This window comes from Malania oleifera, chromosome 10 (genome assembly GCF_029873635.1).
Source record: "Malania oleifera isolate guangnan ecotype guangnan chromosome 10, ASM2987363v1, whole genome shotgun sequence".
Lineage (NCBI taxonomy): Eukaryota > Viridiplantae > Streptophyta > Magnoliopsida > Santalales > Ximeniaceae > Malania > Malania oleifera.
The window spans coordinates 2,519,950-2,542,638 of NC_080426.1; the positions used below are offsets into that span (position 1 = coordinate 2,519,950).

At 36.3% G+C, this 22,689-nt stretch overlaps 1 protein-coding gene across 4 annotated transcripts; it reads left to right on the top strand.

Moving 5' to 3' along the window:
* Positions 1–270: 270 nt before the first annotated feature.
* Positions 271–21,609, top strand: LOC131166943 (uncharacterized). 4 transcript variants are annotated; one of them, XM_058125595.1, is made up of 12 exons: positions 271–481; positions 882–969; positions 1,487–1,789; positions 2,165–2,323; positions 5,594–5,734; positions 5,959–6,015; positions 6,589–6,727; positions 8,580–8,684; positions 13,179–13,369; positions 20,801–20,842; positions 20,929–21,016; positions 21,206–21,609. In XM_058125595.1, the coding sequence occupies exons 1-12, from the start codon at positions 381–383 to the stop codon at positions 21,214–21,216; spliced, it is 1,425 nt and encodes a 474-aa protein (XP_057981578.1). In that variant the 5' UTR covers positions 271–380; the 3' UTR covers positions 21,217–21,609. The 4 variants fall into 4 exon arrangements, with proteins under 4 accessions (XP_057981578.1, XP_057981577.1, XP_057981576.1 ...); XM_058125594.1 differs by having other exon boundaries at positions 21,197–21,541; XM_058125593.1 differs by having other exon boundaries at positions 20,929–21,217.
* The last annotated feature ends 1,080 nt before the right edge of the window (positions 21,610–22,689 follow it).

Here is a 22,689-nt window from a genome sequence, read left to right on the forward strand (position 1 = left end):
TACTAGTTACATTAACCCCTAATCATTACAAAATTCACGACAAATAATATTATTCGGGTGCAAAAAAAAAAAGCAAACTAGGGAGTATTTTTAAGAAATTATTAAATACCATGAAATATTACTATGATGTTAATTAGTATACCAAATTAATATAATTTTATATTATGTATATGATTTACTAAACGAAAAGAATACAATTACATAATTCAATTATAATTCAAACACATACTAAAATTATAATTACATAATTCTCAACTTAAAAAAGGCCCTCTCAGTACCAACAATACACGCGTCCTGTTTCTCTTATTCTTGCAGTTATCGGACCCCCACCGACTCAGAGAGAGAGAGAGAGAGAGAGGAGGGGACGGGGAGCGAGCGAGATGGCCATGGCTGCTGCTTTGATTCTGCTCTTATCTATGCTTGCCCATTCGAATGCCGGTGAAGCTTTCGACGTTCGGCGACACCTCTCTACCGTAACCAGGTATTTCTCTCTCTCTTTCCCACTCTCTCTACGGTTTCATTGCATGCCAAATATTTGAATACGAAAAAGTAATTTTGCCTGGGCACATCGAGTGGGTAGCATTTGAGCCGGATCGAATCATAAATGGACGATTTTGTTTTTCCTTTGTTTCCTCACCGCTTGATTCTACATCCTCTTTGCGAACCCCCGTTTGGCCGGGGAGAAAATTAGAGAAATTAAAATTGACGACTGGACTAGGTCTTTGTTTTGCTATGCAGTGGCGATTGAGGATTTGTTTTTTCACTTTTTTTTCTAACCTTAAATCTGTTATTGGACGTGAATGGACATGGTGACCCGGTTTTTTTATTTTGTTATGTGTTGCACAATCGATGATTCGTTTCTTTACTTTTTCTTTGCTCAGGTACGGCGTAGAGAAAGACCGTCCTGAGGGTTCATATGTGCCTACTGAGATTCCAGATGAATGTAGTCCCATCCACTTAAATCTCGTGGTAATTTTCATTTTTAAATAGATATATAGAGCATTTGTTCATAAACATCAACCATGCTAATACCCTAACCAGGGGCATGTGCTTCATGACTGGCTGACTGCCTCCTTGTGCACTAGGAAGATCTGGTTATAAGAAATTTAAAATAATAGTTCAAGGAACTTAAATTTTAAAATTTATAGAGATAATTGAAGACTGGTGCATCATGTGAGCAAATATGCTACTTCTTTGCCCCTAGTTTGTGCTTATTTGTGGAATGAGCATTCTTAGGAATTGAATGGAATAAGAGGAAAGCATAATAAAAAATATATAGATAGTTAATAATTTAGACAAAATCCTAATCATGCAAATGATTGTGTTATTCCATCTAATGTGGAATGTGATAGGATAGACATTACCATAATGAGTGTCATGATGGAAGTTAATTATATGTCCATTTGCTGTCATATATATATATATATATATATATATATATGTTCATAAACTTGTGAAACTTTTATCCAGTTTTGGGTTTTTTTAGGCAAGGCATGGAACTCGTTCGCCGACCAAGAAACGCATCCGAGAGTTAGATGGATTGGCTGCACATATGGAAGTAATTTTTAATGCTGCAAAAGTTGAGGCAGAACACAATGCACCCTTGAAAAAAGTTCCTGCTTGGTTGCAGGGGTGGGAATCTCCTTGGAAAGGAAAGTCAAGGGGTGGGGAATTGATTAGAAAAGGAGAAGATGAATTGTATGAACTTGCAGTCAGAATCAGAGATAGATTCCCAAATTTGCTAAATGAGGAATATCACCCAGATGTTTATGTCATAAAAGCAACACAGGTTATCCATATTGACAATTTTCTCATACTTCTATCATTCAAAAATATTTCTTCATTTTGATGTTGTGATGTTCCCTTGTTGGATTATGATGACAAAACAGTGTCTCTCTGCTGATTGATTTAGGAAATATAGTTGAGTGTTGTTTGAATGTCTCATATCTTCCTTTGGTCTTTGCCCCTGCTGCACTACCGCCACTACAATGCATAGAAGACACACACTATTAGGGTTTGTTTTTTTTTTTTAGTTTTGGTTGGTTAAAAAATCCTATACCTATTGCATTGCATGGGTTGTGATGTAACTTTATCTTCTGTAGTTCTTTTCCTGTAAGAATTCATCAGTTTCACACATCTTCTTCCATTTTGTACTACGACTCAGGTTCCTCGGGCATCAGCTAGTGCTGTGGCATTCGGCATGGGGCTGTTTAGTGGAAAGGGCAGTCTAGGGCCGGGGCATCATCGAGCTTTTTCTGTTTCTAGTGAAAGCCGAGCAAGTGATATATTACTGAGATTTTATGATTGCTGTGAAAACTACAAGGTATGTGTAGTGCTTTTGTCTGATTTTTTCACTAGCTAGCTTTACACACATTATTCCTTTTTCAATTGCACCATTTATTTTATTTTGCTAGCTACAATTATGATTTATAATCATGCTCAGTAGCCTTCAACTTATATGATCTTTTTTTGGGTTCATGATGACCTAGGTCCAAAACCATATTTATTGGACAAGTTTTCAGTGGTTACTACTTTTTGTATTCTGTTTTTCTTTGGATGTTTGACTAAAGGGGCAACATAGACTAATGCAAGAGAACATAGAGCATTAGTAGACCAAATTCTTATTGGAGTAGGATAGCTAATAGCTACTTCCATTAAAAAGATCAAAAAAGAGGTTTTAGATGAATCTAGAGGAAGATTGTTGGCTAGTAAAGAGAGTTGGCACTGGGATCAAGACATCTAAAAATCCATGAAGAAAAAAGAATGTGGTTTAATACATAACAAAAATGTAGAGTCATGGAAAACTTTGAAAAGTATAAAGCGGCAAAGAAAGATGCAAACAAAAGTGGTTAGTGAAGTTGAACATGGGGCATATAATGATTTATATACTTGACTAGATACAAATGAAGGGAAAACATATATATTTAAACTTGTTAGAGCTAGAGAAAGAAAGAGCAAGGGCTTAGGTTATATAAAATGCATAAAAAAGGAGGAAGATGGTGTTTTGGTTAAAGAAGAAGACATAAAATAAAGAGGCAAGCTTACTTTAATAAGCCACTTAATGGAAACCAAGTAGAAGGCTTATACTCAAAATTAACAAATGAGGAAAAGGCTAAAAAATTGAATTTTATTCACAAAAGTTGAGTTAAAGAAGTTAAGTTTTCTTTAAAAAAGATAAAAAATGGGGAGGCCATAGGACTAGATGACATCCCAAATGAAGTGTGTAAATGCCTAGGCAATAATGGATTTTTATTTTAATTAATTTATTTAGCGCAATTATAAGAACTAAGAAAATTCCTGATGAATGGAGGGAAAAAACTTTAATACATATGTACAAAAATAAAGGAGATATTCAAATTCATAATAACTATCATTGAATTAAACTTATGAGTTATATAATCAAAATTTGGGAAACGGTAATTGAATAGAATACAGATAGAAACGAGGGTTTTAGAAAATCAGTTTAGTTTTCAACTACAAAAGCTATGTATCTATTAAGAAGATCAATGGAAAAAATTAGGTGAAAGAAAAGGGTCTTGAACATGGTTTTTATTGACCTGGAGAAAGCCATAGGTAAGTTTTATGGTGGGTTCTAGTGAAAAAAAAGGGAATATGAAGTAAGTGTATTGATGTGATTAAAGATATGTACCATAAAGTAATGACCAGCATTATGACTATAGGTGGACTCTAGGGAATTTCCAGTTATAGGAGGTGTACAAGGATCTGTTTTGAATCTTTATCTTTTTGCATTACCTAATAATAAACTTAATAGGAGTGACCAAAATGAGGGTCTATGGCATATGTTGTTTCTAGATGATTTTTTTATTAGATTTGTTGTTTCTAGATGTTGTCATGATTGATGAAACTAGACTTGGAGTAAAATATAAGTTAGAATTATGGACAGAAGCTCTAAAATTTAGAGGTTTTAAGATAAGTAGAGATATGATAAAATATATGAAATTAATTTTAGTCATTACGAGAGAAGATTAAATTTGTTGGTCAAGGAATTAATGGCGCTAATAGGTTTCAATACCTTGGTTCTATTATGCAAAGCTGAAGGAGGAATAGAGTTAAAGTAGGTTGCATAAAATGGGGAAGTTTGCATGTTAGGTGATCATAGAAGACTGTTACAATTAAAGTGAAAATCTACTAAATGGATGTAAGATGAGCTGTGCCATATGGATCAAAATGTTAAGCAACTAAGAAACGTGTCCAAAATGTGAAAGTTGCTGAAATGAGAATGCTAAGGTGCATGTGTCGTATAACTCTAAAAGATAAATTAAGGAATAAACGCATTCATGGTAAGTTCAGCATAGCAGCTGTTGAAGATAAGATATGGGAAGGGTGGCTGAGATGACACTTTTAATGTTGGCTAAATGATGCACAAGTGAGGAGGAGTGAGCTATTGAATGTTAGTGGCAGTATAAGGGGTAAGGGTAGACCTAGAAAAACTTGGAAGAGATAGTGAGGATTTTATGGCCCTCTGAGGACATTGCTTGGGATTGTGGAAATTGGGAAAAAGGATTCATGTGGCTGACCCCACCTAGTGAGGCTTAAGTTTGCTTCTTGTTGTCATTCTTTCTCTGCCTTTGGCAATCTTAAAATATGTTTTCCAGTTTGTCATGACCCTCCGAGCATCTGAATTTTTCAGTTCGGTCCATTAATGACATAGCCTCAGTCTTTAGCTGTATCATTTATGTTGTAATTTAAAATGGTTTCATTTATCATGAAACATCCTGTCAGACAGAATTTGTTTTTATACTGTTCTTTCCATTGGTTTTTCTCCATCAATGTTTCTGCTGGAGCTAATTTTCTTTCTTGATTTTTTCAATTGTTAATTTATTTGAGGAGCAATCATTAAAATTGGGTTCTCTTCAGCTACTCACAAAAACTGGACCATCTTGTTTTCTGGACATGCAGTCTGTGTTGAGAATTCAGACTTGATATTCAAACTCATTGTGCTATTCACTTGATTCTCATACTCTTCTACGTATAATTCTGTCAAACCCTATGGAAGGTTCTGAGAGTGAAAATTCTGACAAGAAGGAGCTGTTTTAGATGCATTAGAGAGAATGAAAATTCTGATAATGATGTGCTGTTTTAGATAAATTAGCAGAATATAAGTGTATAAAGACTTGGACATGCAAACCTTGAGTCCTGTGGTCAAGTGGGATGTTATCATTTTTACCAACACTACTAAATTGAAGGTCAATAGGAGCCTGTTTTAGATGTGTACAGCTGGATATGTGAGTCAAATCTGAGAAGGATTTTTTACTGTTTTTCGTTTAAACAAATGGCTGGCAGTTGGTTTTTCTCCATTTCATTGCCTACCAGAGTCCTCCAGCATGTGGTATTTCTTGTTATGATTTTACTGATGTTGAGACACAGTGATAGCGCATGCATGTTTTGCAATCGTATTTAACTTTATCATATGCAGAAAATTCATATGCTGGTCAAGTTTGTCTCATAATGGTTATAGATATAGCCTGCAATTATAGCGAGTTCAGGAAGTATCTTTTTTAAAATTTGTTCGTGTTCAGAATCTAGTTGCGCAACTGTTGCTTTGCCTTGAATCTTGAGTCAATGGATGCAGGGTTATAGAAAAAGACAGGAGCCGGCTGTTGACAAGCTTAAGGAACCTATATTTGATGAAATTACCTCTGCATTAACACTGCGCTATGGGCTCAATTTTACCAGACAGGATACATCATCTCTCTGGTTTTTGTGTAAGCAGGTTGTTATTTCCTGAGTTGACATTCTTTTTTGTTTTTGTTTTTTGTTTTTTGGGGGTTGGGGATTGGTTGGGTGGGGAAGGAGAAAACTTGATGAATTTGGAATAGATTGTTAGTTGAGATAAATGCTTAGTCATCATTGTTGATCCAGACTAGATTGTTTTACTAATTGGAGCAGATTACTTATTTTCTTTTGCAAATTTACATTATGTTTTCAATTTGGCAGGAAGCGTCTTTGTTGGACAGAATTGATCAAGCTTGTGCTCTTTTCAGCCCATCTGAGGTACTAAATTTTATCAATATAAAATGTGATTTAACTCTCCACTTTGCTTTTTAATAGGTGTTTCTGGCTAAAAAATGTAGTAGGTATTTTTTGGATACAATACAACTGTGTTTGAGACTGAAGTTTAAACAAGATTTTGCTATAATTCTTTTAATTGTTCTGTGATGTCATTGATTGGTTGCTGTTTATTATAACTTAAAATATTCATGATTATAGAGTGTATTTGTTTTTCATAATTTTTTTAACCCCGCATATGCGGGAGCTTTGTGCACCGGGTTGCCCTATATAATATTGCTTTGTTTATGAACTGGAAGAAACAAAGAAAAAAATACTTCTGCAGCAAGGAAGTTAATACATGTCCTTTTTTTAAAAAATAAATAAAAAATAGAAAGTTAATGCATGATTAAACTATGTGAAATGAGCTCGTTGTTTGTTTTTGCTATCTAAGTGAGACTTTATTTGTTATCTTTTTTGCAATTGTTTGTGTGTTTTGAAATTTCATTAATACGGTTTAATTAATCATTACTTCTTTCTCTGCTGCTAGAGTAACCTTGCGTAGTGTAATGCGTGTAGGTTAATATGCTGGAGTGGACGGATGATCTGGAGTTGTTTATACTGAAGGGTTATGGTAAATCATTAAATTATCGAATAGGAGTGCCATTGCTTGAAGATGTTGTTCAGTCCATGGAGGACGCTATCAAGGCTAAAGAAGGTATCAGAAACCATGTGATTGCATTTACAATCTTATTTGTCTTATGTATCATAGGCTGTGTCATCTCCTAGTTGTACTGTAGCTGAACTGTTTTGGGTGGAAACAATTTGAAAACTTTGTGTTCCTTGTGTTGGATGTAGAGGAACTTGATTTGTAGGTTTGTTGCACTGTTTGTTTTCCACAACCACCTTTCATTCGCCTGAAGGGTTGTTTTAAATTATTAGGCCTAGTCCTCAGTCTGATGCTAGCAAGCTAAGACCAGGATGGGTACTAATAGTGTGGTCTTGGTCTAAGCTTATTATCCTTGAAAACTTGTTTTTATCTAGTGGCTGAGACCCGTTTTTTAATTTCTATTTTGTATTTTTGGAGTCTTGAATACTGTTACGCACCACTATAGGGTTGTTTGCAGGAATAAAAATCACAGTCATTGCAGTTGCTATGGATGCTAGTCGCTACCATTGTGTACAATTGCTACAGATCATTACAAGAGATACTTATGGTTGCTACAGGACTCATACAATGCAAACTTATTTTTATTTTTCTACTTTTTCTTCTCAATTTCTTTTGTTTTACCTTTTGTAAATCAATACTAGTTGAATAGGAGGGGGAGGAGATGATTATAAAATGTTATGTAATTGTTTACTTTTTGAATATTAATAGAAGGTGCATTATTTAACAATTTTTTTCTAAAATTTTATCTTATTTTGATAATATTCATAATTTGGTATTTTGTTTTTATATTGTTCAACTTCTTTTCTTTTCCAGTTTTGTCTTGTCAAATTTTTGATAATTTGCATTTTAAATATAAGTTATGACTATAAAGTTATAATATTGTAATTTTATAATATTGTAATTTTATAGCTTAGGTTATGTGGTGGATATTATATTCTTAAGATTTAAATAATAAACTAATAGATCTTATTTAATTTATTGTATGTTTTATGTGCCTAATCGGCTAATAGATTAATAGTCTGAATCATATTGCAAATCCAATCTTTTGTTTCATTAATTTATCTTTCACATATATGATTAATCAATGATCCATTTCTATTGGTCATAATGTAACAAGAATTTATAATATTTCTGTCTGTAGCATTTTAAAACCAACATAGAATTTATTACTCTTACTAAACATTATTTGTACATTGAACTAAAAGGAGTCAAAATACATTAAAAATCTTATAAAGAAGGACTAGAGGCTTAAAACATATAAATATATCATTGTAGACAAGGTTGTGCATGCTTGAAAGAAATTCACTGCTGTTAGGAACCGATCCTATCAATTGCCGTGTAACATTCGCTACTTCCACTTTCCACTATACCCATTGCTACCTGCGACTGCTATTTAAAACCATGCTTGAATTGCCAATAGCTAGGTTGTTTCAAATGCCCTTATGCTGCGTTTGGGAGCATGGATTTCGGCTCTTGGATTTGGATTTGGGTAAATTTGGAAAAATTTCAATATAATTTTATATTACATCTCATCCAAATCTAATACAACTTCAAATTCAAGGCCTATCCAAACATAGGGTTAATGATTGCTACTTTCTTGTATAAGTTAAATTAGAATGTCACTGTTCACAACTTGTTCCAATGCTTTTGATGTAATTTTCCTTACAAACTTACTAATTTGTTTTCCCTTGCAAAAGTTAAAGACATGAGCTCCATTATGTCCATCCTTAAATTTATTCATTTTTTAATGTTCAATTAGAAATGTTGCATGGTCTATTCCCAGAAATGGATAAATTCCTACGTTTGAATGGTTGCTTCACCCTATAAAGAATGCTTTACTGAAGGTGCACAACTTTTTTGTTCTCATGATATCTTTGCTTTCTGTTTTGTCTTTATATAGAAGGGCATGCTCCTGGCAGTTATGAGAAGGCAAGACTTCGATTTGCACATGCTGAGACTGTTGTTCCATTCTCTTGTCTGCTTGGGCTTTTTCTTGAAGGATCTGGTGAGTGCTTTGATTATTCATTCCGATCTGTTTCATCCTAGTGGGCCTGACCTCCCTAGGATGGCTGGACTGCAGGAAAACAGGATAATTCAAACTCAAAAAATCACATGAAGATAACCTCTATCATGAATCGTGCTGAATAATCTTTTGTAATATCTTCTGTTAGATTACCACTTTACCTAAAAGCTTAAGCTATTAGGTTGTGGGTCAACAATATATATCAAACTTTAACATCATCTATTGAAACACAAAGTCATTATATACTTAAAACTACCATATTAGTGTACCATCAACATTAATCAATAAAATAGATATATCACAAAAATAGACGAGTGACTATCAGCTGTATTCCAAAGAACAAACTTAGTTTCTGTGGATTACATCTCTAGCTGAAATATGAAAATAATCAAACAAGGTAACCAGGAGCGGGACCCTGCGAAAATTTAAAGAATTAGGATGAGCTTGATGCCCAGTCAATGGATAAGAAAGGGTTATATAATGCGCACTATTTTTGTGAAACGTAGCTCGAAAATGTTCATGGGATTCCATAGATCAAATTATTTTTATCTGAAGCAATGCTTCACATTCAGAGGACGTGTATAATTTACATAGTCATCATAAAGCAGACCTAAAAAATAATCCAAGTACACAGCCTGAAACCACATCAGAAGCAGAATCAAATCGATCTGATGGCCTGTTATAAGAATAATAGAGATATTATGTTGGGGACATCAGAAAATTGGAGATGTGAACACAACAAGCTGGTCCTCACACTTCTCACAGGGATCTTACTAGAATTTTATGAATACACCCAGGTGTTTTTTCAGACAATTTATGAATGCAAAATGCTTTTCATACTCCAAATTTTTACTACAAATCTTACTCCCTGATGCGGTGTTTGATGTGATGCTATGGGGTCCATTTTTAAAAAATTCCTACTTTTAAGGAATTGATCCAGTGAAGATGCTACATCAAGGAGTATAAAAATATGTAGCTTTTTTCTGTTTTTATGTCTCTTTTCTTTGGATTAGTAGATAGAAATTTATAGTAGCAGGGCACAATGTTTTAAAAGGCTCAATCGAGGCTCAGTTCAAGGCAAGGCATGTCTAAAACGCCTAGAGACTCAATTTAAAATACCAAATCCTGAAAAGGCTAATGCATTACACATTGAGGCTTATGCATTTGTACAAAAGGAACACCTTTTGTGCATCTCCTATTTTATGCATTTTGGGTGTGTGATTCTCAAGTTAGATTTGGCTAGAAAATTTTTAACTCCATCTTTATATAAAAAGAATGTAACGTGATAGTTGAGAGTTGTTTTCTAACAACTCTTGGACCTCAACATTTCCCAAATAATTGAGAGTTGTATCTTAGATCTTGAAAATAATTTGAAATTTGTAACGTGATAGCTTTTCTTTTGTCATGATTCATTCAAGTTAGCAATTTTTGAATGACCAAACAAATAGTTTGCAAATTACATTTGATTTTGTTTTACATTATATTTGTGATTCTTTTAAAATTTTCTTGAATTTAAAAATATATGTAATTTTTTTTCATAGTTTTATCTAAAAATAAAATTCTCGAAAGGCTTACACCCGAATGCCTCAAAGCTCAGGGCATCAAGGTTGCCATCCGTAGGTATAGAACATCAACCACTCTACAGAGTTTCGCAAACATCAAGGATGTTAAGATCATTAACAATTTGCTCACTAAGCCAGCTGGAAACTACAACAATCCACTGCTCTTTGCAAATCTGAAGCAGAGTAGCTATATCTTTGAAGGCTCTCTTATTTCTTTCTTTCCAAGCACATCAAAAGATGGAGAGAGAGATGAGATTCAAAGCCTTTGGCTTCTCCTTGGTGGCTCTGATTTCTTTCCAAGCCCAAATCTCCCCTCCAATGGAATTTGCAGTAATGCACTGATATCCAATCAAGGATAGAACCATATTCCACAAGTTCCTTGTCCAGGGTAGTAAAGAAGAATGTGTTTGACTGATTTTGTATCATCCATATAAAGAAAACTCTATTTGTGACTGTAAGCCCCCTTTGTAGATCTCAAGGGTTAAAATATTTCCATTTGTGGACTCCCAAACAGTAAAGGCAACCTTTGAAGGGGCTGCTTTCATCCAAATATGAATCCAAGGGGGTTGTTGCAATTTGTTCCCATCGAGGAGAGCTTCTTGTAGAAAGATTTAACAATGAAAACATCATTTTTGTCCAAAGCCCATTTTGGTTTGTTGGGGGTGTTTTGGTTATGGAAATTATAGAGATTTCTGAAAAAGTCAGAGGGTGCATGAAGTTCCCAATATGCCACATTCCTAGTAAAAGAAATGTTCCAGAAAATTTCCTAATTGGTGATTTCCATGATGACTGATAAGGGCATTTTTGTCACAAGCCAATCTATAGATGGAAGGTAAGGCAGCTTTAAGATTACTGTTTTCACTTTACGCATCATGCCAGAAGTAAAAGTGGCCCCATTTCGCACTTAAAATCTCACAAATTGGAAAAATTCATCCAATCCTTTCCTAATGAATTTCCAAATTCCCACTCTTCATAGGGTCCCCTACTACTGTGTGTTGTCCTACCATTATGCACAAGCCCCATATTTAGAAACAATAATGTCTCACCAAAAGCAGTCTTTCTCCTTCATGAACCTCCATAACCACTTCCCAAGGAGGACTTTATTGAAAGAGAGGAGGGATTTCAGTCCTGAAAGTCCTGAACATATGGGTTGTTTAACCACTCTCCATCTAACAAGGTGATATTTTAACTCCTCCCCTAAGATTCCCCAAAGAAATCTTCTCTATTTTCCCTCCAATCTCCTAGCAACTGAGGCTGGTAAGGGAAGGAGGGACATGAAATAAATTGGAAGATTCGTCAAAGGCTTTTGTTAAGGGTGAGCCTGCCTACTTTTGATAAGAAATTTCTTTTTCATCCTGCCAATCTTCTTTCAAACTTCTCTATAATGGGGTCCCAGACTCCTTCGTCTTTGAATTGGGCTCCAAGGGGGAGATCGAGTTAGTTAATGGGAAAGGATTCCATCTTGCAACCCAAAAGACCAGCAAGGAAGGTTCCCCTCGTGTTCTCTCCTATTGGAGTAAGATCTCTTTTACCGTGGTTCACTTTCAAGACTGAAACCTCAAATCCTAACAAAATGCATCGGAGGTTGAGGGTATGAAGGGGATCATCATCACAAAATATGATGGTGCGAAATTCTCAAAAATGGATATAGCTCATTATTTTTATAAACTCATAATTTAAACCTAGTTCAGATTTCAAAATCTTCGTCATAAGCTCAAATATAGGATTCTAAATAATTTCTAATCACTTAGGTTCAAACATAATTATTATATGGAGAGCAGGTTTATATAACATAAAACATTTCTATAAAAACCACTTTATCATTCATTCACTGAATGCCTTGTGGACTGCTAAACAAAGCTACCAACTCGGGATCCTCATTGGAAAAATAAAAACCCTGCACTTGTAGGGTGATTTGAGTTTAAGAAAAAGCATGTCACTGATGTCAGGCTGTATTCTATGTGCCGAGACAAAGAACACAATCGATGCATGAAATGCATGTACTCCTATTTTACACTTCAATAGGTTATGCTTGCCCCCTTTTTTAAAGCCCGTACCACATATCTGTAAATTACTTTTTTAACCACTCATTGAATGCCTAGGGGAGCTAAAAAAAGCTATCTGACCAAGAATCCCCATCTGAAGCAATCCCTGCGCTTGAAGGATGGCTTGACTACAAAACAATGCATCACGCTGTATTCTATGTGCTAAGAAATGAATGCACTCCTATTTTGCACTTTACTAGGTTATGATTGCCTTTTTTAAGCCCTTACATTTCTAGCTGCTCATTTCAATATTAGTGTTTTGACTTTAATTTCCTTTAGTTTCATCCTCAATTCTTAACAAAAATTGAAGGTCCCAAACGTAATTAGGAGAATTTCCTCCTTGAATTATACATTATTAAATCCAGGCCAAATGATGTAAGAAACTAGATTAGAGTGACAAAGCCATCCAATAGCATCCAGGTAGCTTGTATTCGCATTAAGATTAGAGCTAATCCATGGTTTGCTTTTGTTACTTCTACAACTACTATTACTACCATCACTACTACTGTATTGAGATATTGAAATTATGAATGATATTACATAATAATATAGATGTGCTGCTCTCATACAATCATATGAAATGCAAATACAAAATTTTCTCTAAGCTTCGATTCGCCATGCTTGAAAAATGACAAATTTACCCCTAATTTTGAGGTTTCTTCCAGTGTTCCAGAGAGTGTGTGTGTGTGTGAAAAAAAAATCGGAAGGGAAGAAGGAAAAGAAAAAATGTATGTATGTATATGTCCTTGCATTTAATCATGCGGATGGATCATGAGCATCTAATTGTCAGCAAATATTACATTCTACTGGCCCTTTATGGGCTTGTCATATGTTGTTTTCTTAGTAGGTTTTATCTGCTAATATTTCAGAATTTGAACAAATACAAAGAGAACAATCCTTGCAACTACCTCCAAAGCCTCCCCTAAAAAGAAGTTGGAGGGGCAGCTTGGTGGCACCTTTTGCTGGGAACAACATGTTGGTTCTATACAGTTGTGCAGCCAATGCTTCGAGCAAATACTATGTGCAAGTACTGCATAACGAAAATCCCATGCCGATGCCGGTAAGCATTAGTTGATTGATATATCAGGATTTAACATTATTTGGTTAATCTTTATGTTTGTTTATTTATCGGGGAAGTTGCAGCCCGCTGCCTTTATCTAATATGTTTCGTGCAAGACTGCTCCAAATTTTGGTACTTACATGCAGCTTCCTTTACTCAAGCCAACTTTAATGTCTGTGGTGGAAAGACAGTAATGGCATTGCAAAATTAAGTAATTTACTTAGGAAAAAATTGGCCCCGCTGTCTTAAAAAAATCAACTATGACTTGCTGGTGGTTGAGTCTCAATTTGTAATTCTACTGATAATGCAGACTTTGGGTTTAATCATTAGAGGTTTTGTTTCAAATTCAGAGTAACTGTTTTAATAATCTTCAGAAAGATTCGAATAGTAGTGGGAACAAATTCAAAGACATCATTGTTGTCCATTTTGAGAGATTTTTTTCTCTGCATGCAGCAAAATTACAGCTTTGTGAACATATGCAACAAATTTGAAAGTTTTAAGTTTCAGTGAGAATTTCCTTCTATTGTTCACTTATATTTGGAGTTTTTTGGAGCAAGATTCTTGATAGGTACTTAAGCTGGCTTTAGATTTTGATGTGGGTGTTATATGTTGACGCCATAGGGTAGTTAGAGATGGTGGTATTGCTGATGTAATGTTTGTTAGTGTTGATTGTGGTGTTAGGTATCATTGCTGGGGAAGGATGAAGGTGGCACTGGTGGCTGATGGTTTTGGTCTTTGTGAGATCGGGAGACACAATTTACACCTTTAAAATGCTAGAGATCACAGAGAAACATCACTTTATGTGCAGGGAGGCTTGTTCTGATTTTTTTTTTTTTTGATCAGTAAAGGTAAATATATTGATCAAGTGTGTATATACAACATACTCTGGGCATACCCAGACTTGAGGAGCATACAAAGCCCCTATCACAGTTGCATTGCAATACAATAGAAAAGGCAAGCCTATTAAGGCCTTCCTACCAGACACGGCTCATTTCATCCACTATCAGAGCATCAAAAGTCAATGTAAGAACAACAGAAAGTACATTTACAATGTAGTCTAACCTGGACCTTCAGTTCCATGCTGCAAAAGAGATGGGAATTTTTCATACAGAGCTCTATACACGTGCATCTGAATGCATTTGATGATGGCTTCAACCGGTGTCTCTATACCTCAAATTTCTTCTTATTTCTGAAGTGCCATATCCAGTACACAGTTGTAACCACACAAGCTCGCCCGGCCACAGGTGCTGTACCCGACCCTTTAGCTTCTTTTTTCTTCCATTTTAAGGCTGCATTTAGAGTTGTCATTCTCCTAGTCCATCCAAACCAATCTCTAAGGTAGTTCCACACCTCCATAACAACTTTGCATTTGAAAAATAAGTGATTTACAGACTCAGTTTCTGCCATACATAGAGCACAGGGCATCATCTTTTCCTCATCTGATAGTTTGTCATTAGTCAACAATTTATTTTTAGCACTTAGCCATAATGTGAAAGAGTATTTTGGTGTACACCCACTCCTCCATATCAGTGGATACCAAGGCAATTTAGCACCTTTGTTCCTCTAGAAGTCATAGGCTTTCGAACACCTCATCTCATCCCGAGAGACCCATAGTTCCAGCTGCTGCACTGCATTATCCCTGCCACTGCATTGTTGTACCAACAGATTTTTTATCTCCACAATCTTTTTGAACAAGGGAGAGTCATCATGTTTTGCTGTGGCCTCCCAGATACTGCCATGTTTGAGGTCAATCTGATATATCCATTTCGACCACAATGAATCTTTCTTTTTATGTATGTTCCTCATTGCCCATGTCAGCAAAGCCCGATTCCAGATTTTCAAATTGAAACCTCCCAGACCACCCTCATTTCTAGGAAGACATACATCCTTCCATGCCACCAAGGGTTTAACTCTGCCTCCCCATAAGAAAACTCTGCAGAGTTTGATTATCTACTTCATCACAGCCACTGGAATGGGTAATATGGACAGCCAAAGGCATTCTATCCCCTGAATAACAGTATTAATCAGCTCCATTCTACCTGCACAGGACAATGTTTTCCCTGGCCATGATCCAATGGATTTTTCAATTCTAGCAATCAGTGGTGCATAGTGGGATGCATTCAGCCTTGTGGAAGCTAGAGGAATGCCCAAGTATCTGAATGGGAATGACCCTTGATGGTACTCGGTCAGATTTCTAATGCTTTCAGCTTCATAATCACTCAGCCCTGCAGAGAATTGATTAGACTTCGAGGGATTTGATCTCAGACCTGAACACTTGGAGAAAGATTCTAAAGCATCCATCTGCTTTTTAACTGAATTGTAGTCACCCTCGGAGAAAAGAACTAGATCATCTGCAAATGCTAGGTGGGTAATTTTTAACTCCTTACATCTGGGATGGAAGTTGAAATCTGGTTCCTCCTCCAATGACTTCAGCAGCCTTGATATATAGTCTAAACATATAACAAACAGAAGAGGGGGCAAAGGATCTTCTTGTCTCAGCCCCTGTTTCCCTTGAAAAAAAACCACCCGACTGCCATTCAGAGATAGTGAGTAAGTGGTTGTAGTCACACACTCCATAATCCAATCCACCATTTTGACAGGGAAACTCAGATTAGTCAGCATCTCTTTCACAAATTTCCATGAGATGGAATCATAGGCTTTCTTCAAATCAATCTTCAACATGGATCTTGGTGATATGCTCTTTCTAGCATACCTTCTTACAAGCTCCTGAACCAAGTATATATTTTCTACCATACACCTTTGTCTCACAAAAGCTGATTGAGCAAGGTTCACAATCTTATCCCGTTCAGGGCTAATTCTGTTTGCAATGATCTTAGAGATGACTTTGTAAACCACATTACAGCATGATATAGGTCTAAAGTCATGTACTGTGTTTGCATGTTGAGATTTGGGAATAACCACAATAGCCATATGATTCAATTGCTTGAGCAGCTTCCCCTTCTCAAAAAACTCCTTGATTGCTTCAGTGAAATCCCTACCAATGATTCCCCAGGCTACCTTGAAGAAGTTGGAGGTATATCCATCAGGTCCTGGAGATTTATCATCTCCAATATCAAACAAGGCTTGTTTTACTTCCTCATTAGATATATCCCTAATCATATGCAAAGCTTGGTCATTGCTCAAGATAGGGCCACGACCAATCACAACAGGATCAACTTGAGCACACTCAGATTCAGAACCCAACAGTCCCTTATAGAAAGAAAGAAATTCATCAGCCACCTGAGATAAGGAAACCGTAAACTCACCATCATCCCTTTTCAATTTTGAAATATGATTCTTAACTATGTTTCTTTTCAATAAAGCATAGAAGAACTTGGAGCTCCTATCGCTGTTATTCAGATACCTGGTTTTTGCTTGTTCAAGCCTCCCAACAATCTCCCTCAAATTCCCCACTTCCCTTTGCAAACCATCATTCTCAGGATCATCATGGAGTCTTTGCTGCGCATACAAGAGGTCACTAGCTGCTTTATCAGACCTACTCGAGATATGAGAGAAGTGTAGAAGGTTAAGTTCTTTCAGAGGGCCTTTGAGAGCTCTTAATTTCATTGCATGCCTGAACAATCTGAACCCCGAAACTTCCCTACTCCAAACCTTCCTAACAACTTTCTGAAAGTTACAGTGTTGACCCCACATATTGAAGTATTTGAATGGTCTTCTTCCCAGGTCATCATCTTCCATCAGAGTGATTATACAGGATGCATGATCTGAATAAATACCTGGAAGTTGAAAAAAAACTTGAGCACCCATACCAGCCATAAACCATTCCTTATTTGCCATATCCCTGTCTAGTTTACTCCATGTCCTACCATTTGACCAAGTGAGAAAGCTACCAGCAGAATTCAGATCCATAAGCCCACATTCAATAAAACATTCCTTTATGTCATTTGTGTCATATGGAGTGACAACATTCCCATTTCTCTTCTCATTCCGGGTAAGTACATTGTTAAAGTCACCAAGCAAAATCCAGGGGCCTGGGTTAGTTTTAGTAAACTCACATATAGAGTGCCAGAGAGGTTTTCTCGCAACTATTGTGTGCAATCCATATACAAAGCTTATATAAAAGCATTTTGAAGATATAAGACAACTGAGAGAGCAGTGAATGACTTGTGGGTTACTTTATATCATCTCAAGTCTGACCTTCTGAGGATTCCAAAACACAACAATTCTTCCTGCAGCGTGGTCCCTGAAGTTGTTAATTTGATTCCAGTTTGCAAATTTCTTCTTCATTAGTTCCTCCAGCTTATTAAGTGACAGCTTTGTTTCCAATATTCCCAAAACATCTAAATTTTCCTTTTTAATGAGGCTAACCACCCCATTTTGCAACAAGCCCCTAATATTCCAGCTGGCAACCTTCATTTTAATTTAGAATTGGGGTTTAACCCCTTTCCAAACACTAGAGGATTGAAATGTGCTCCCTTCCCTTTCTTCTTCTTTACTAGAATGAACTCCTGCATCTTCTCCTTTCCTTTATCTTTCCGTTTCAAATTTCCCTTTTGGGGATTTCTGTTATTGGCCACTGCAAGCCCAGCATCCTTTTCCCTAACCCCTTTTTTGCCCTGCCCCTCTCCCAATCTCTCAGCTTCTACCAACATACCAGCTTGGTTGTCATTCATTTCAGGTATCTGATCATTTTTAGTTGTTACTCTCTGTAGCTTTACTAAAGACGCCATTACCACCAGGACCAGCATTCAATGGACGGGCCAGTGCATCACAGTCAGTAGTGCCATCATCTGATTTTTCCAAGTTACCCTGAGTGTCCTCCCAGCTGCAGATATGTTCCCCCTGTAACTGGGAAGGAGACCTGTCACCTTCCTCTGCAAAATCCTCTGAAGGGTCTGTGTACTCAAAAGACAACAGAATCAGTCCCTGCTTTAATCTGTGCATTGTCTGATGTAGCTCCTTCACCCTGTATCTGCATATTGTCTCTGTTCTCAGTAGCCTTATATGCCTCTGTCATTCTGTTATTACTCACATCCTTCACTGGTAATGATTAGGATAATAGTGAACTCCACCAGGCCTTTTAACTTCACCCCTTGGCATGCAAAAAGCCTCCGAGTGATTGATTGCCTTACATTTTTTACAAAATCTCAGCAATCCTTCATAGACCACCTCTTGCACTGTATTTTATTTCTTTTGCTATATTGACCTCCACCATTACTCTAGCATACGATATTCGAGCCTTGTTGGTGGTTAATTTGTCCATGCACAATTTTCTCCCAATTTCGGAGCATATTCTCCCAATTGCCATAGTATGCCATAATTCGAATGGGAGATCCTTCAACTGGATCCAAACAGGAACAACAGTCCTTTGCTCAAGATAGTATGCCATAATTCGAATGGGAGATCCTTCAACTGGATCCAAACAGGAACAACAGTCCTTTGCTCAAGCCCAAACTGAAAGTACTTGGGCATTCTCTTAAGTATTAATGTTCTACCATATATTGAGTATGGTCCATTCATGAGAACCTCGTTAAGTCTTCCTCCTTCTGAAACTTGAACACCAGCCATCCCTTTTCATGCTTTATTGACTGCACTGGGACTCTCCACGATTTGAGTATATTGTTGAATGCCACCTTACCAGGGAATTTCCCTGTAAAGTAGCCCACCAAGTGCTTGTTAAAAATCCCCTCTGAACTCTACATTTCAGAAGCTGAAATTCTTGCTTTATCACCATTAGCTTTGAATGCAGGCAATGGTACACAGTTAGAAGGGTCTCTGTTCTTAGCAAAGAGCTCGGACCAAGCCACTCTTTTGTTATTTCTTAAGAGAGTTCTCTCTTCACCTGTTTCATTCTGAGCAGGTAAACTCTCTACAGGGTCCTCCTTCTCCTCCATTCGTCCCTTAGCTTCTTCCTGAACTGTAGCGACAATACCTCTTGAATCATTAGAGTGTCTATCAGAATCTGAAGGCATCTCCTCACCACATGAGCTTCTTCTTCCCTCAATACTGCCATGGAATTGTGTTCCTCATCCATGAGTTGCAATCTGTCATCATGTGGCCCCTCACCCACATACGACCTGCTGTTCGGGGGCTGGGGGGGATTCTTTAGCATCACCCCTACTTGGTTGCAGCATTTGTCCCCTTCCCCCAAGGTGGCCTAAGCAAGGCCTTCATTAACACCCACCTCCTCTTGCTGATCATCTACTGCCTCCATCATGTTCCCAGACCCCTGGATACCTTGCATGCCACTCTGCACACAAAGGTCCTCTAGTAACGCCAAAGATGTCTTCAGACCTTCCCTATCTTTACAGCATCTTTGACTCGCCATTCTAGCTAATCTTTCAAACTCGGCCATGATTTCAGAGTGTTTCCTGTTCACCCAATCATTCAGTGAACCTCCTTTGATTTCAATGAACTTCAGCGCACTCTTTCTCCTCTTTCATTTCTGATTCCGGATTGGACCGCCCAGCGACCCTAGAAGCTTTTTGGTGCCCCATTGTTACGATGAAAATTCAAAAATTCAAACTACCCGCATGAGTGGGAAAATGGAAAATTGAACCACCGGTTTATGAGTCACATAAGAGGAGTAGATAATCAACTTACAATCAGCCCAACAGTCTTCGATTATCTCAAACTTATCAGATCCAGCTACAACCACAGCAGAAATTGGGATATCGGAAATTCCAGGAGTGAACCAACACCAAACACCCACGGATAATCAACCCCCAAGACTCCAGATAACAATGATAAGCTGAAAATCAGTCTAGCCTTCGATTATATCAAAGACCTTTAGATCGAACACCAATCCCAGCTGATTGTATGAAAATCACAAGCTGAGCAGGAAATCAGCTCCGAGAACTCTACCCAGTGTCATGCGCCTTTTAGAGAGAAGGGAGAGTTTCTCTCTCTAACATGACTCCCTCTTTGTTCTGATTTTGTTAAGATGCAAATTTGTCTTTCCAGGATCCATCTAATAAACACTGCTGTCTTAAATTGAGACGACGGTCTATTATTTCAAAACTTTTGAGTAGTCTTGTGTGAAGTACCTTCTCTGTGAGATTTGTTGGGCTTCATTTTTCTTTTGCAATTTAATTGGTGCCATACAGCAGAGAGAATTTTGACCGTACATGGTTCATCAACACCAGGCCCAAAAGAATTTATAGGGATTATAAATTTACATTATAGTTTTAAGGAATTAAATTTCTCAAATAAAATGGGAAAAAATGTAAAAATGTTAGTGCTAGACTCATAGTTGCCTGTGGTGGTGGTGGTATAGTTGTTTCATGCTTCCCTAAAATCTGGTAAGACTTGTTATCCTGCATTGTTAGTCCTAGTGTTTCACTAATTCCTTTTCATCTCCTGTTAGTGTTGTTCTTCTGTTGTTGTATCCTTGAAGTTTTCTTACCCTTACAGTTGCATGCCTGTATTTAGTTTCAAAAATTTTGAATGTTGTCTTTTTTCTGTCCATAGGGTTGCCATAATTCCGACTTCTGTCCATTTGAAGTTTTCAAGGTATTGTTTCATTTATTCAAGCCTAAAACTCAGCCAAATTGTGGCTTCTCCCTCAGTGACGAACTCATGTCTATTTTGTTTTCCAGGAAAGAATAGTTGCCCCTCATAAAAAGCATGACTACAACACAGTTTGCAGTGTAAAGTTGGAGCAACTAGAGGCAAAGTCCGCAACCAGTAAGTTATCACAATTGTTCCGCTGGTTATTCTTGTTCGGGAATGATGATATTCGATCACACAATGTTGAGTTATAGTTTTTTCTTCCCTTTTTTTTTAAATTTTTTTTTTTTGGTGATGGAAGAAATGATTCTTTCTGTTGTTTCTCATTCTTGGGGCTCCTCGCCCCCTCTTAACCTGACTTTCCAGCGGCTGGCTGACCATCTAGCAGAGTTCGATTATAGATCAAGCCCATTGCTCATGGGGACAATAGCTTTTGTCACAACATGAGTTTTAGCTGGTTTGATCCTCTTCCCCTACTGATCTAGAAGTCGACTGTCTGTATGGTGTATCTTGAAGTTGATAATACTAGTATGGTTATTTGTTGTATGTGCAGACAGATTTTTAATTTGTAACACAAATTGTTATCAGCTTTGTTCTCTTTTTATTCGGTTCTAATCTGTGGTTAGGCTTATTTAGTTGTGGAAACTGATGCTTCTTCTTATTATTATTATTAGTATTGTTCAAGGAATTTACAAAAAAAATGTCGTTTATTTTCTAGTTTCTTGAAACATTTATATGAACATAGAAAATATTTAAAGGGCGGTTTCCTAGTTTTCTATACAAATACTAGAAATTTGGAAGCTAAAAGGTATTGTTATTTTTTCAGATATTTAAAAATAAAAATGAAAAAAACGACTAAATAGGCTCCAAGAATTACTAACATGTCAACCAGTCTTACAAATAAACCCTAAACTCTAAAGAGGCTCTGGGAAAGTTTGGAAAATATATATTTTTATCTTTATACAATTAAAAAAATTTTAAAAATTGTATTTGGTATATTTGCAGTATACTGAAAAGATTAGGCATTAAGAATAAAAAAATAATTTTCCAGAACGAAAGACGGCTAACTGGCTAAGGCTTGGGCATTTGAGGTCTGCCAAACTGGGAGCGCAAAGAGGAGGCGGGGCCCATGGCCTCTCGAAATGAGCATCATTTTTTTACTTAAATTAATTCCAATGGGCAAGACAACTTTTCCCACTGCAGTGCCTTTTTCTTCGGTGAGTTTCTAATTTTTTTTTTTTTTGGACTTTTAAAGATAATCAAATGTAATTGTTTGTATCCAATTTTAACTATCCTTGCACTTTTCATGTAATAATGAACGGTGTTTAATATAGTTGCAATCTGTGTATAGCAGGTGCAGGGCAGGGCAAATATGATATCTGATCTAATACTATTTGAATAATCAAATTCGAAAAAAAAAAAAAGTTAGCTACGACAATCAAGATTGCTTCATCACCTTTTTTTTAAAAAAAAAAAAAAAAAAAATTGAAAACCATTATTATTATTTTTAAATTTTGCATATAAGAGACTAATTAAATTTTAATTTGTATGAATCATTTATTTTCATTTAAATTTAAATCTCAAAATACATGATCTTAAATATAAATTTATATAATTTATGAAAATTAAAATTTTGATTTTTTATCACTATATTAAAATCTAAAAATAAAAAAACATTTTATACACTTAAACAAACTCTTTATTTATTTATTATTTACATTTTAATAAAAATATTAAAAAATTGCAATTTTTTTTAAGAAACTATAAAAAATAATAAATAAGAAACATTCTCCACATCTAAACAGACATGGAATGGTTTTCATTAATTTTTCTATTTAGCTAACACTTTC

Coding starts and splice junctions, on each gene's coding strand:
- LOC131166943 (XM_058125593.1), top strand. CDS start 381: ATGGCCATGGCTGCTGCTTTGATTCTGCTCTTATCTATGCTTGCCCAT. Junction 5,735..5,958: donor TCTGGTTTTTGTGTAAGCAG/GTTGTTATTTCC, acceptor TCAATTTGGCAG/GAAGCGTCTTTGTTGGACAG. Junction 6,728..8,579: donor CGCTATCAAGGCTAAAGAAG/GTATCAGAAACC, acceptor GTCTTTATATAG/AAGGGCATGCTCCTGGCAGT.